This window comes from Macaca thibetana, chromosome 7, assembly GCF_024542745.1.
Source record: "Macaca thibetana thibetana isolate TM-01 chromosome 7, ASM2454274v1, whole genome shotgun sequence".
In the NCBI taxonomy this organism is placed as follows: Eukaryota; Metazoa; Chordata; class Mammalia; order Primates; family Cercopithecidae; genus Macaca; species Macaca thibetana.
Window position 1 is genome coordinate 16,844,129 of NC_065584.1, and position 14,802 is coordinate 16,858,930.

The window sequence follows — 14,802 nt, forward strand, 5'->3', positions numbered from 1 at the left end:
TGAGTCTGTTTTGATTTCTCCGTCTCCAGATGTAATTCTAATTCCTCTGGTGCCTCTCCCTTGGGCCCCCCATAAACACCTTTGCTCCTATCAGTCCTCCTTGCCCACTCCACCATCCTTTCCAATGCTGCCTGATGTCCCTCTCTCTTCCAAGAAATGCCTGGAAGCTGACCACGTTGGCTGAGATAGCTGCTTTAACACGCTGTAGCTGGCTACCTGGCCTTGTTGTCCACCCATCAAAGCTCTAGGTTACAGTATAAATAGTGTGGTTTCATGGTGTGCTTCCGTAAGCAAAAACCTCAGCTTTGAACCGCTTGGGCTCTGAGGAGAAGGTCTGGCCAAGGAAGATAAATCTGTTTCCTTATATAGGTGGCAGGGTGGCCTGTTCTCTCCCTAGGTGCTAGGGGACGGGTCGGGAAGAAGGGTAATGATGAGGCTTTGGGGAGTGGGGGACTGGCCAGGTCAGCCTCGCTGACTGGGAGGAAGGGGGGCCCACAGAGAACTTCCAGCCTTCAGCCTCTGGGGAGGGTACCAGGTCACCTCAGTTTAGAAACTTCAGTGGCTTAGTGAGAAACTTCGCCCTGGAAAGCAAGCAAGTCCTAATCTTCACATCCATTTGGGAAGGCCCTCCTTGATGATTTGGGTTACAGGGTTGTGGTGCATCTCCACTGCCATGGCCGGCCCACCAGGATGTCTGGGCCGCTTCTTTTCTGAGACAGGTGCTTGTATGTTTAACTTATGAAGCATTCCTTCCTTCCTTGGCCCAGCCGGCCCACCCAGCCATGGGCCTGGTGAGGGGAGCCGCAGGGTTTGGTTTTGGTTTGGTTTTTGCAACAGCTTTCTTGAAGTGTAATTCACATACCATACAACTCACCCATTCAGAGTGTCCACTTCAGCGATTTTTAGTATATTCATGAAGTTGTGCAACCATCACCACAATCAATTCTAGAACATTTTCATCACCTTCCAAAGAAACCCATCGTCATTAGCAGCCACCTCCCATGCCTAGCCAAGACGAATCTATTTTCTGACTGTAGATTTGACTATCCTGGACATCTCATACACATGGAAGCATATGTATGCTTCCATACATATTTTTTGTGACTGGATTTTTCACTTGGCATCATGTTGTTGGGGTTCGTCTATGTTGTAGCACATAACAGTACTTCATTCTTTACTACAACTGAGTAATATTCCATTTTATGGCTAGCCCACGTTTTGGTGGACATTTGGGTTGTTTCCACTGTTTGGCTATTGTGGATAACATTGCTCAGAACATTCACGTCCAAACTCTTGTGCGGGGAGCTGTGGGGTTTTACGGTGGCAGCTGGCTGGGCTCCGAGGGAGCATCATGCCTGATATTGTAGGAAAATGCTTTTCTTTCTCTCCTTTCCCTTCTAGTCAGAATTCCTACAAGAATCCAATCTGATCATGGCCAAGTTGAATTATGTGGAAGGTGATTATAAAGAAGCTCTGAACATTTATGCCCGGGTGGGCCTGGACGACCTGCCGCTGACAGCTGCCCCGCCCTACAGGCTGCGGGTGATCGCAGAAGCCTATGCTACCAAAGGTGAGGCCCGTGCCTTCTAACACAGTATCCCATGCCCTGGAGCCAGCAGCGCCTCTTGGGAGCCGCCTGTTTGACCCCTGGCCCTTGGCTGGTGATGAACCTGGCAGCTCCCAGCAAGGCTGCTGGGGCCATCCTGCAGCACGTGCTGGGTCATGCTAAGCCCAGCAGGGGTTTGTTCCTCCGAGCCAGTGGCCATCAGCTGTCACTGAAGGGGATGAAGGAAAAACATGTCAGCAAAGTTTCTTTCTTTCTTTCTTTTTGAGATGGAGGTTTGCTCTTGTTGCCTAGGCTGGAGTGCAATGGTGCGATCTTGGCCCACCGCAACCTCCACCTCCCGGGTATAAGTGATTCTCCTGCCTCAACCTCCCGAGTAGCTGGGATTACAGGCATGTGCCACCATGCCCGGCTAATTTTGTATTTTTAATAGACAGGGGGGTTTCTCCATGTTGGTCAGGCTGGTCTCGAACTCCTGACGCCAGGTGATCCACCCACCTCAGCCTCCCAAAGTGTTGGGATTACAGGCGTGAGCCACCGTGCCTGGCTTCAGCAAAGTTTCTTGATAAGTAATATGCAACTTCAGCGGGGGCCTGCCTTGGTAATTAAAATCCTGCACAGCATATAGGGATTCATATCATATGGTCAGTTGGCCACATGGCTGATGACGTTTTTATTCATAAATGCCACCTCTGGGTTAATTAAGGCTAATCAGTTGCCACACAACAATCACTAGCAATCAGTCCTCTCTTAGTTAACTGTGTACCTATTCAGGGACAAGAAGAACGCGTAAATATCTCACTGCCATGAAGCAGTTTGCACTCTAGTGTGAGATAATGCAGTCTCATGGGAAGAAAAAGTATGGAAGCACAGGACACACAGACGACGGGACCGTTCCAAACTGCCGCTTCCTCAATCTATAATGGGCATAATCACACCGACTTCATGGGGCTATTAGGAGGATTAAGCCAAATAGTGTATGTAAAGCATTTAATGTAGTACCTGGCAAGTTCTAAATGCTGCATAAATGATATTTTAAAATCTCTACCAGGTGCGGTAGCTCACGCCTGTAATCCCAGCACTTTGGGAGGCCAAGGTGGGAGGATCACCTGAGGTCAGGAGTTCGAGACCAGCCTGGCCAACATGGCGAAACCCCGTCTCTACTGAAAGTACAAAAATTAGCCGGGTGTGGTGGCAGGCGCCTGTAATCCCAGCTACTCAGGAGGCTGAGGCAGGAGAATTGCTTGAACCCGGGAGACAGAGATTGCAGTGAGCCGAGATCACGCCATTGCACTCCAGCCTGGGTGACAAGAGCGAGACTCCATCTCAAAAAAATTTAAAAAATAAAAATAAAACCTCAACCCCAAACAGGGCAGCAAATGGTAAAAGCTAGGGATGGGTAATATGGGGAGGTCACTTCAGGCCAGCAGGGCCAGGAAGGCTTTCTAGAGCAAGAGGACACTTTGAATGGGACTTCTTAAGGCCATGGCAAGAAGTGAACTATCTGGAGTGGCTCCTGTCCTCTGGCCATCTGCTGTTCAAACCAAGTACCGTGACTGACTGTGGCTGGCAGAGGCCAGGGCCCTGGGTGGCTTGTCCCTCCAGCACAGTCATGAGCTGGCCATTGTGTGCTGCCAGCACTTTCTGGCTGAGATGAGGGGGCTACAGGTAGTCCAGCCTGTCTGACTCAGTTGTCTTATGCAATGTTGAACAAAGACCCAGCCCGGGGCACACTTGTTGAGAGCTTTGTGATGGGAATGATGTATTCACCCAGTTCCCTGGGGACCCTTGAGTACTGCCAGGCTCCTCTAATTCTAAACATCCCCGTGGGCTCGGAAATAATGCCGTTGCTCTTGACAGGGCACTCTGGCAGTTTAATGGGCACGCCCCTTTGAGGCTGCCTCTGGGGTCCTGACAGCGTTTGGCTTTGTTTGCATCTGTCTGAGCTGTAGGGAATGCTGGGGTCTGTGCCACACAGCCACGTTCTTCTCTCCCTGGTGCTCACCCAGCTACCTCACGTGCATCAGGAGCTCTGTGTGTGTGTGGCCAGCAACAGTATTCCGGAAGGAGAGCAAAGCATCATCTGGCAATTTCCACCTGCCCAACTGCCCTGGGGCTGGTGGGTGGAACCAGGAGTTGGCTTGCTATTTGGGGGTGGGAGGTGGCTTTGGGGCCTGCCCAGTACCCAGAGCCCACATCCTAGGACTGGTTCTGAGATAGTTTAATGGAGGTAGGCTGTCTACAGGTGGCACTGCCAGCTCAGTCTTGTGGCTGCCATGAAAGGTGGGCAAGGAGGACAGGCGACTTGGGCCCTGAGCCTGGCCCTGGGTGATATGTGGTCACCCTACCCATGAGGTTGTGGCATTGGCTCTTGGGACACTTGCTGGCTCACGGGAGACCTGGGTCTGGCTAGTTTCTGACTTCCATGAGTGCAGGTAGAGTCACATGTGTACCGGGAGAGGGAAGGTCACTTCTGCCTAGAGGAAGTGGCCGGCAGCCTGGGGGCTCCAGGCCCTGGAGAGCCTGGTGGGCCAGGTGAGAGGCAGTGTAGAGGGATAGTTTTGAGCACCGGCCCTGACCATCTGCCTGGGTCCTACTCTGTGTGTCACATGCTGGCTCTGGGGCCTTGTCCAAGTTCCCTAGCCTCTCTCTGCCCCTGTTTCCCCGCCCATCAAGCTCTCATTGGCTTGTCACAGGACTGCATGAGAGAGCACACATGAAATTCTTCTACAGCGCCGGCACATAGTGAGCACGATGTAAATGTCAGCTGAAGCTGAGTGTTGGGTGGGCCGTGAGGGACTGGAAGTGACTTGTACTAACAGGGCAATTTTGGGCCCAATTCATGGAGATGCCCAGAGACAGGCCTGCTCTCTGAGGAGTTCAAGAGGCCCTCGGTCCTAGCTCTGTGTAGGAATATTCTTGGCTCTCTTTCTTCACCAAGGTCCCTGAGGATTTTTAAGGGGAGGCTGCTGCCAGGGGGTTCTCTGAATGTTGGTCCCTCCTCTATCTGCACACGCCCTAGGCAGCGGGATTGACCTACATACTTTCTTTGTCACCTCAACTTCTCCCTGGTGACCTGAGGTCTGAGTTGGTCAGGGTTTTCAGATAGAGTCCCTTCCCCTAGCCAGCCAGCGTTAGCCTTTGCTGATTGGGAATCGGAAGACTGTATGGTTCAGCTCCCAGAATGTCCTATGGGCCAGCACTATGTTAGGGAATTTCCTGTCTCTTTAACTCTCCAAACCCCAAATCTACTGAAGAGAGAAATGAGAGGAGGTAAGGTTACGCAGAAGCGTAGCAGTGGCCATGGTGTACTGAAAGATTCCTGCGCGCCAGGTGTGGTGCCCTTTATCCCAGTATTCACTCTTTTTTTTTTTTTTTTTTTAAACGGAGTCTCACTCTGTCACCTGGGCTGGAGTGCAATGGCGCAATCTGGGCCCACTGCAACCTCCGCTTCCCAGGTTCAAGTGATTCTCCTGCCTCAGCCTCCCAAGTAGCTGGGATTACAGGTGTGCACCATTACACCTGGCTAATTTTTTTTTATTTTTTAGTAGAGACAGGGTTTCACCATGTTGGCCAGGCTGGTCTCGAACTCCTGATCTCGGGTGATCTGCCCGCCTCGGCCTCCCAAAGTGTTGGGATTATAGGTGTGAGCCACCGCGCCCAGCCTTCATTCATTCTTTACCACCACCTATGAGGTAAACACCATTGTTCTTTCCATTTTACAGAAAAGAAACCTGGGGCACAGAGAGGTTAGGTAAACCTGCCCAGGGTCCTACAGCTAGGAAGTGGTCGAGCCAGGACTTGACCTCAGAGACTGGCTCTAGGGCCGATGTTCTCCTCCAAGTGGCAGAATGGGGTCTCAGTCTGACGCCCATGTTCCTAATTGCTCTCTTTTGTTGGCATATGGACTGGAACTCAGCTAGGCCAGGTAAGGTTTCTTCAGGGAGAAAACATTCAGGTCACTCGAGAATACCCTAGATTTGTACTCCCGCCCTTGGTTCCTCTACTTTAATGCCTCACCCTTGCCGAGTTTCCTCTTGTAAATTCTGTCCTTCAAGCTCATATTGCTGTCTTCTCTGAAGCCCCCTGGGACCCACCCATTCAGAGTCAATCATATTTGATGCTGTCATAGCACAGTACATTAGAATTATGTAAGAAACGACTGGAGTTGTACGCATGCTCACTTAAGGCGTTCTTGCCTTGCCAATCTAGCATTCCTAGAAGAAGGTCATCTACCAGTTACACTCCGCCATTTTGCCCCTTAGTGCGCATGCTTGCGCCCACTCGCCCAATTCCTGAGAGCTTGTTGGGAAGCTGCTGATCACCAATTTCGAGTTTTTTCTATCTGCTGGGAGGCTGCTTTTTCCTGATGCAGGCTGCTACCAATTATTATTTTAGAGAAACGGTTAACAACTGCCTGACCATCACCTGATGGTCACCTGACATTTCTGGTGTGTGTGTGTGTGTGTGTCGCGGGGAGCCCTCTCCTGCTCTGCTCGTGCCTGACTGGCTGCCTCCTATAACAGGGCTGTTTGGCTTTCTCAGCATTTTCTGTGACTTTCTTTTCTGCGTACACAGAGGAAAGTAAGCACCTATCTCTGCTTTATAAACAGAAACATAATTAATAGAAGAGACAAAATGAACAGTTCCCTTTTTAGTAAAACAAAATTTTAAAACTGGAAATTAAAAAATTTTAAAAGTGCGGCCTGGAAACAGCAGGGGAGTTAACTTCCTTTCCAGATCGCATGGCACCAAAGCAGAGGGCTGGCTCTAGAGAGTAAATGGGGCCTGCACAGTCATCTCCCATGTAGACATTTTATTTCCCAGTAGGGGACACTGTGCCAGAGAGGAGAAGGGACTTGCCCTATGCCACACAATCCAGGGCAGGACCAAGATGTGGGGATGTTTCTTAGTAGGAAATTTTTCCATCAAGCTGAGTGACCTCTGTGCCCAGGTGGAGGAGGCGGCACCATGTCGGGCGCTTTACAGAGCTCCTTTACCTTCTCCATTCCTCCCTGCTCCTGGGGTGGCAACTGCTCTTCCATGCAGTGGTTAAGGGCATGAAGCTTCGGGGTCAGACTGTCCAGGTTTGACCTCTGGCTTTGCCACTTACTAGCTAAAAGGTCTTGGGCAAATTATTTTCACCCCACTGGGTCTGTTTCTCATCTGTAAATGGAGATAATATCTACCTTACAGGGTTGTGCAGGGAATGGGTGAATACATGTAAAGCACTTAGCACAATGCCCGGCAGATCAACAAATGTGTTATTTTTATTCTTACCACAAATGATTGGCCTCTTCATTTGTTTGACCACAAATGATTGGCCTCTTCAGATGCCCCAGGTGACAACATCTGGTTGTGGGGAGAGGGGAGAGGCCGGCTTTTTTCCATGAATACATTGGTGCCTTAGTGGATCTGCTTTGTCAGGCGGAGGGTTTGACCATCAGGAAGTGGGACCTGGGAGCCATACATTTACAGGGGGAATCTTTTTTTTTTTTTTTTTCCTGAGACAGAGTTTCACTCTTATTGCCCAGGCTGGAGTGCAGTGGCACGATCTCAGCTCACGGTAACTTCTGTTTCCCGGGTTCAAGTGATTCTCCTGCCTCAGCCTCCCGAGCAGCTGGGATTACAGGTGTGTGCCACCATGCCCGGCTAATTTTTTTTTGTATTTTTAGTAAAGACGGGGTTTTACCATGTTGGCCAGGCTGGTCTCGAACCCCTGACCTCAGTTGATCCACCTGCCTTGGCCTCCCAAAGTGCCGGGATTACAGGCGTGAGCTACCACGCCTGGCCTAGCAGGGGAATCTTTAGGGGAAGATCACATGAAGATCAGAGGCCTGGAGTGTGGCTTAGGGAAGGGAAAGTTGTTGCTGATGTTGGAAGATGGCGAGTACATAGAAGTCAGCAGCAGCTGGAGAAGCTACCCACATCATCCCTTCTGCCCAGCCCCAGCCAGATGCTTGGCAGGCAGATGGAGTGAGCAGGTGTGCTCTGTTCACAGAGCGGGTGGAGGGGGCAGTGCAAATCCAAGTCAGCCTCGACAACTCCATCCCACAGGGCTTTCTGAGGGCAGGACCTAAGCTCCTGCCTTAGGCATATGCAGAGGGGTAAACGGTGTATGCAGCGCTGACCGCCCAAGCCATGCTGCAAATCCATTTTCTAGTTTCTGCCACAATCTATGCATTAGGGCCTTTTCAGTTGTAGATGAAAGAAAACCCAGCTTAAACTGACTTCAGTGGCAGCTGGCTTCAGGGCTCAAATACATGGATTCTTCCTCTCTGTTTCCCTTCCCCTCTTGTCGCTTTCCCTCTCAGACCGCAGGTAAGCAGAGCAGCTCCAGACTCTCATTCTCCTGGGTGTGATCCTCAGACATCTCGGCCGGGTTCTTGTTGTGTCTTTTCTTTTTTTTTTTTGAGACGGAGTCTCGCTCTGTCGCCCAGGCTGGAGTGCAGTGGCCGGATCTCAGCTCACTGCAAGCTCCGCCTCCCGGGTTTGGGCCATTCTCCTGCCTCAGCCTCCTGAGTAGCTGGGACTACAGGCGCCCGCCACCTCGCCCGGCTAGTTTTTTGTATTTTTTAGTAGAGACGGGGTTTCACCGTGTTAGCCAGGATGGTCTCGATCTTCTGACCTAGTGATCCACCCGTCTCGGCCTCCCAAAGTACTGGGATTACAGGCTTGAGCCACCGCGCCCGGCCTTGTTGTGTCTTATTCCACCCCAACTGGATCACATTCTCACCCTTGATCCAGTTACCATGGTGAAAAGGGGCTGGTCCCATTGGGGGATCAGAGGAAGGGCAGTGTCCAGTGTCCATGACAAATGTCCACAGCAGTGGCTCCTCTGAATCAAATATGCCCAGGGCTCTTTCTTTTTTTCTTTGAGGTAGCATCATTGAGCCTTTCATCAAATATGCCCAGGGCTCTTTCTTTTTTTCTTTGAGGTAGCATCTGCAGGGAAGAAGAGAAGGGAAAATTGGGGAGCAGCCAGGTGACTGCTCTGTGAGAGAGTCACTGTGGACTAGAGATGACCTTGGGAGCAGACCGCGTGAGGCCGATCAACACTGAAGGAATGGGGCTTTTTGGGGGAAGAGCAGCCTCCAGGGGTGGAGGAGCAGGCCTTACCTGTGTAGAGGGCTCTTGGAGGAAGAAACTCGGTCTGTTTTGGCCTCAGGGACAGTGCCAGAGCCGGGCATTGGAAACTGCGTGAAGTTCAACATTAGTCCCATTTATGGAAGCCGATTTCTAACCTCACAGCTGCCGGAGAGCTCAGCCGCACTGAGAGGCAGGGCTTCCCTGTGCCTGAGCATTTATTGAGCGCTGATGGAGAGCCTGGCATGGTGTGCGGTGATTTACCTGCGTGATTGTGCTTATCCTGAGAACAATCCTGGACCCTAGGATTATCGTTCCCTGCAGAGGGGTTAAGAGGCTGCTTTTCAGAGTTGAGATGGGATTCAAAGCAAGGCCTGTGGACTCCAACATCCATACTCTTTCCACTTTACTGAGCTGCCTGTCAATGGGAGCGTAATCACTCATTGTGAGTGAGGATATGGTTGATGCGATTCTGGTGTGAGATAACCTGCTCAGCCTTGATTGTGTTCTGTGATTTGTGAGTGATTTAAGTCTGGCTTTTCTTATCTGCAAAACAGAGCTAATAATGCTCTCACAGGAGTACTGAGAAGACTAAATAAGAGAAAATGGGAAGATGCTTTGCATTGATAAATCCAAGGTCAGTGGAAGGGGATTTGAATAGTCAGATCTCATGGACAGCTGAGGCTGGGAGCAGCAGGTGGCTGTGATGGCCTTGCCCCTCCTGTCCCTGAAGGCCCTGCCCGCCACGCTTCTTCGCTGAGCCAGCCAGCAATGCTTCTAGCTGTCCCTGGTATTGATCTCTTGTTTCATACCCACAATTTTATTTTATTGTTCTTTTTAAAAATTTATTATTTATTTACTTTTTTGAAACAGGGTCTTGCTCCGTTGCCAGGCTGTTGTGATCTCGGCTCACCGCAACCTCTGCCTTCCAGGCTCAAGCAATCCTCCCACCTCAGCTGGGACTACAGGCATGCACCATCCTGCCTGGCTAATTTTTGGTGTTTTTTCTAGAGATGAGATTTTTCCATGTTGCCTAGGCTGGTCCCGAACTCCTGAACTCAAGCGATCCTCCTGCCTTGGCCTCCCAAAGTGCTGGGATTACAGGCATGAGCCAGTACACCCGGCCTAATTGTTCTCAGTATAGACAAAATACATGTGTTTTATATAAAATTCAGAAATGCAGACTAATCAAAAGAACATAAAGATATCCATTACCCCATCTATTCAAGGCAGTTGCTGTTAACACTATAGTTCATTTCCTTCCAGATCTTCTCTACACCTCCTATATGTGTGAATTTTTTTTTATAAAAGTGGGATTATACCATATATACTGCTTTGTGAACTGCTTTTTCTACTTCACTATAGATCGTAAACACTTTCCATGACAGTAGATACATTTCTGCAACATTTAAGCAGCTGTATAACATTTCATAGTATGGATGAAGTATAATCTATTTAAGTAAAGCTTCTATTTTTGCACACGTAGGTTGTTTTCAGCTTTTCACTGTTATACACGAGGCTGTGATGAGTACCTTGTCAGCCTGGTCTTTGTGCCTGTTTTTTTTTTTTTTTTTTTGAGACGGAGTCTCGCTCTGTCGCCCAGGCTGGAGTGCAGTGTCCTGATCTCAGCTCACTGCAAGCTCCGCCTCCCGAGTTCCCTCCATTCTCCTGCCTCAGCCTCCCTAGTAGCTGGGACTACAGGCGCCCGCCACCTCGCCCGGCTAGTTTTTTGTATTTTTTTAGTAGAGACGGGGTTTCACCGTGTTAGCCAGGATGGTCTCAATCTCCTGACCTCGTGATCCGCCCGCCTCGGCCTCCCAAAGGTGCCTGTTCTTAATGATTTCCCGAGGAGAGGTTTCCAGCAGTGGAGTTTCTGGGTCAGAGAGAGGTATTTCCAGATTGCCCTGCAGAACGGGGCGCCTGTGTCCTTTCCTCCCTGCAGTGTGAGGAACCAGCCTCCTCTCATTCCAGCCAACACTGAATGCAATTCCTTTGATTTAAAAATGAGCATTTATTCTTTAGCTGTGTATTGAATGTAGGCTGTTTGGAAAATAAAAAAATATATATATACTTAATATTTATTTAAAAATATTTATAAATAAAATCAGGTACCCTACTATTACTTCAGCTGGTTAACCACTGTTAAACACACACACATACACACACACACACATTATATATAGTATATTTAATATTTTTATATACAATTGGGATTATGCTTTATATCCTATTTTATATTCTTTTTTCACTCTGTGTGTGTATGTATGTACAATTATTTTTCCACATCATTAAATATTTTTGAAAACATAGTTTTTAAAGGCTGCACAGTGGTGTGCCTTATGGAGTTTTTTTCTTTTTTTGAGACGGGGTCTTGCTTTGTCGCCCAGGTTGGAGTGCAGTGGCGCTATCTTGGCTCACTGCAACCTCCATCCCCCACACTGGGCTCAAGAGATCCTCCTGTCTCAGCCCCCACAAGTAGCTGAGACGACAGGCATGCACCACCACACCTGGCTAATTTTTAAATTTTTTGTAGAGATGGGATTTTGACACGTTGCCCAGGCTGGTCTCGAACTCCTGGGCTCAGGTGAGCCTCCCACCTTGACCTCCCAAAGTGCTGGGATTACAGACGTGAGCTGTGGTGCCAGGCCTATGAATATTTTTGAAACAGCTGCCCATGAAACATCTAGGTCATTTCAGTTTTCATATTATAAATACACTCTATAGCTTTTTTCCCCCAATTTATTTTATTTGGTAAAACACGTATAACAAAATTTCCCATCTTCATCATTTTTAAGTGCACAGTTCAGTGGGATTAAATGTATTCTTCACATTGCTGGGCAACTGTCACCACCATCTATCTCCAGAACTCTTTCCCTTTTAAAAACTCATGAAACAATAACTCCCCATTCCCCTCCCACCCTCAGTTGCTGGCAGACACCATTCTACTTTCTGTCTGCCTGATTTTGCCTACTCTAGGTACCTCATGTAAGTGGAGTCATGTGGTATTTGCCTTTTTGTGATTGGCCTACATTTCACTTAACACAGTGTTCTCAAGGTTCATCCATGTTGTAACATGTGTCAGAATTTTCTTTCATCTACAGGGAAAGTAATACTCTATTGTGTGCACATATCACGTTTTGACTCAATTTGTAGCCTAACACATGGTCTGTCCTGGAAAATGTCCCATGCGTACTTGAGAAGAAAATTGGGTAGAGTGACTGTTTATGTCTCTTAGGTCTAGTTGGTTTATTGTGTTAAGTCCTCTATGTCCTTATTTCTGTCTGGTTGTTTTGCTTGTTTGTTTTGTTTTGTTTTTTGAGATGGAGTTTCACTCTTGTTGCCCAGTCTGGAGTGCAATGGCATGATCTCGGCTCACTGCAACCTCTGCCTCCTGGGTTCAAGCGATTCTCCTGCCTCAGCCTCCTGAGTAGCTGGGATTACAGGCATGCACCACCACGCCCAGCTAATTTTGTATTTTTAGTAGAGACGGGGTTTCTCCCTGTTGGTCAGGCTGGTCTTGAACTCCCGACCTCAGGTGATCTGCCCACCTTGGCCTCCTAAAGTGCTGGGATTACAGGTGTGAGCCACCATGCCTGGCCTGGTTGTTCTATTCATTCTTAAGAGAGGATTATTGAAGTTTCCAACTACTATTATAGAATTCTCTGTTTCTCCCTTCAATTCAATATATGATGTTTTTCCTTCATCTATTTTGATGGTCTGTAATTACGTATGTAAATGTTTATAATTGTTATATCTTCTTACTGTATTGACTCTTTATTAATATATAACATCCTTCTTTGTCTCTTATTTGTGTATTTTTAGAGATGAGGTCTCATTCTGTCACCCAGGCTGGAGTGCAGTGGTGCTATCATAGCTCACTGTAACTTTGAATTCCTGGGCTCAAGAGATCTCCTGCTTCAGCCTGCCAAGTAGCTAGAATTACAGATGTGTACCATCATAACCCTGCTAATTTTTTTTATTTTTTGTAGAGATAGGGTCTCACTATGTTGCCCAGGATAGTCTCAAACTCCTAGCATCAAATGACTCTCTTGCCTCAACCTCCTGGTAGCTGAGATTACAGGAGTATGCCACCACACCCAACACCTTTTTTAATTTAAAAGTCTGTTTTGTTGGATCTTAGTATAGCCATCCCTGCTCTCTTGGTTACTATTTGCATGAATATCTTTTTGTTTGTTTGTTTTGTGACAGAGTCTTGCCCTGTCACCCAGGCTGCAGAACAGTGGTGTGATTACAGCTCACTGCAGCCTCAGCCTCCTGAGTTCAAGTGATACTCTTGCCTCAGCCTCCCAAGTAGCTGGGACTAAAGGCTCATGCCACCATGTCTGGCTAATTTTTAAATTTTATTTTGTAGAGACGAAGTCTTACTGTGTTGCTCAGGCTGGTCTTGAATTCCCGGGCTTAAGCAGTTCTCCCACCTCGGCCTCCCTGAAATGTGAGCCACTTTGTCCAGTCAGAATATCTTTTTCCATTCTTTCACTTTCAATATATTTGTGTCTGTGGATCTAGAGTCTCTTGTAAACAGCATATAGTTGGATCATGTTTTTTTAATGCATTCTGTCAATCTCCATCTTTTGATTGGCCCAGTTGAAATATCTGTTTCCATTCTTTCACTATCAATGTATTTGTGTCTGTGGATCTAGAGTCTCTTGTAGACAGCATATAGTTGGATCATGTTTTTTTAATGCATTCTGTCAATGTCCATCTTTTGACTGGAGAGTTTAATCCATTTCCATTTAAAGTAGGTACTGATGAGGGACTTACTTCTGTAATTTGCTATGTTTTCTACATGCCTTATAGCCTTTTTTGTCTCTTGCTTTCTGCATTATTGTCTTCTTTTGTTAGTTGATTTTTTTTTGTAGTGAAATGTTTAAATTTCTTTCTCATTTCCTTTTGTGTATATTTGCTAGCTATTTTCTTTGTGGTTACCATGAAGATTCCATTTAACATCCTAAAGTTTAACACTCTAACTTAAAAGTATATAAGCTTGACTAACATACAAAAACTCCATTCCTGTAAAGCTCTATCCCCATCCCTTTCCATTACTGATGTCACAAAATTATATCTTTATACATTGTATGCCCCAAAACATAAAGCTAATAATTCTTTTAAGTGCATTGTCTCTTAAATTATATAGGAAACAAAATGTGGAATTACAAACCAGAGTTATAATAATACTAGTTTTTGAGTAATAATTTAAAAAATATATTAGTCTCTTAAGTCATGTGGTTAATAAAAAGTGGAGTTACAAACCATTGTTACAATAATACTAGTTTTATAATTGCTAATGTATTCACTTTTATTGAGATCCTTAGTTCTTTATATAACTTAGAGTTATTGCTTAGTGTCCTTTCATTTCACCTTGCACGGCTTGTGTGAACATTTCTTGCAGGGCAGTTCTAGTGGTAAAAAAAACTCCTCAGCTTTTGTTTACTTGGGAATTTTTTAATTTCTCTCTCACTTTTGAAGGATAGCTTTGGCAGATACGGGATTCGTGGTTGATATGGTTTGCTCTGTGTCCTCATCCAGATCTCATTTTGAATTGTAATACCCATATGTTGAGTGAGGGATTTGTGATCTCCACGTATTAAGGGAGGGAGGTGATTGGTTCATGGGTGCAGTTTTCCCCATGCTGTTCTGATAGTGAGTGAGTTCTCATGTGATCTGATGGTTTTGTAAGTGTTTGGAAGTTCCTCCTTCACTCTCTCTCTCTCCCCCACTGCCTTGTAAAGAAGGTGGCTGCATCCCCTTCCACCATGATTGTAAGTCTCCCGCCGCCTCCCCAGCCATGTGGAACTGTGAGCCAATTAATCCTCTTTCCTTTAGAAATTACCCAGGCTCAAGGAAGTTCTTTATAGCAGTGTGAAAATGGACTAATACATTGGTTAAGAGTCTGTTTCTTTCAGCACTTTGAATATATCAGCCTATTGCAATCTGGCCTGCTATGTTTCTGATGAGAAATCTGATAATTTTATTGAGGGTCCCTTGTATGTGACAAGTTGCTTCTTGTTGCTTTTAAGATTCTTTCTTTGTCCTTCAAAAGTTTGATTATAACGTGCCTTGGTATGGGTCTTTCTCAGTTCATTTTATTTGGAGTTTGTTGAGCTTCTTGGATGTTTATATTCTGGAGCTGA

The 14,802-nt window shown here is 47.0% G+C and overlaps 1 protein-coding gene across 4 annotated transcripts in view; it reads left to right on the forward strand.

Annotated features, from left to right (window-relative positions):
* Positions 1-14,802, forward strand: part of TTC7B (tetratricopeptide repeat domain 7B) — a 271,924-nt gene that overhangs the window by 29,597 nt on the left and 227,525 nt on the right. For 3 of the 4 annotated variants that reach the window (XM_050799034.1, XM_050799035.1, XM_050799036.1), the window contains exon 3: positions 1,402-1,570. In XM_050799034.1, coding sequence (XP_050654991.1) covers positions 1,402-1,570 — 169 coding nt within the window. The remainder of the gene's footprint in view (positions 1-1,401; positions 1,571-14,802) is intronic. The other variant, XM_050799037.1, reaches the window with a different exon arrangement.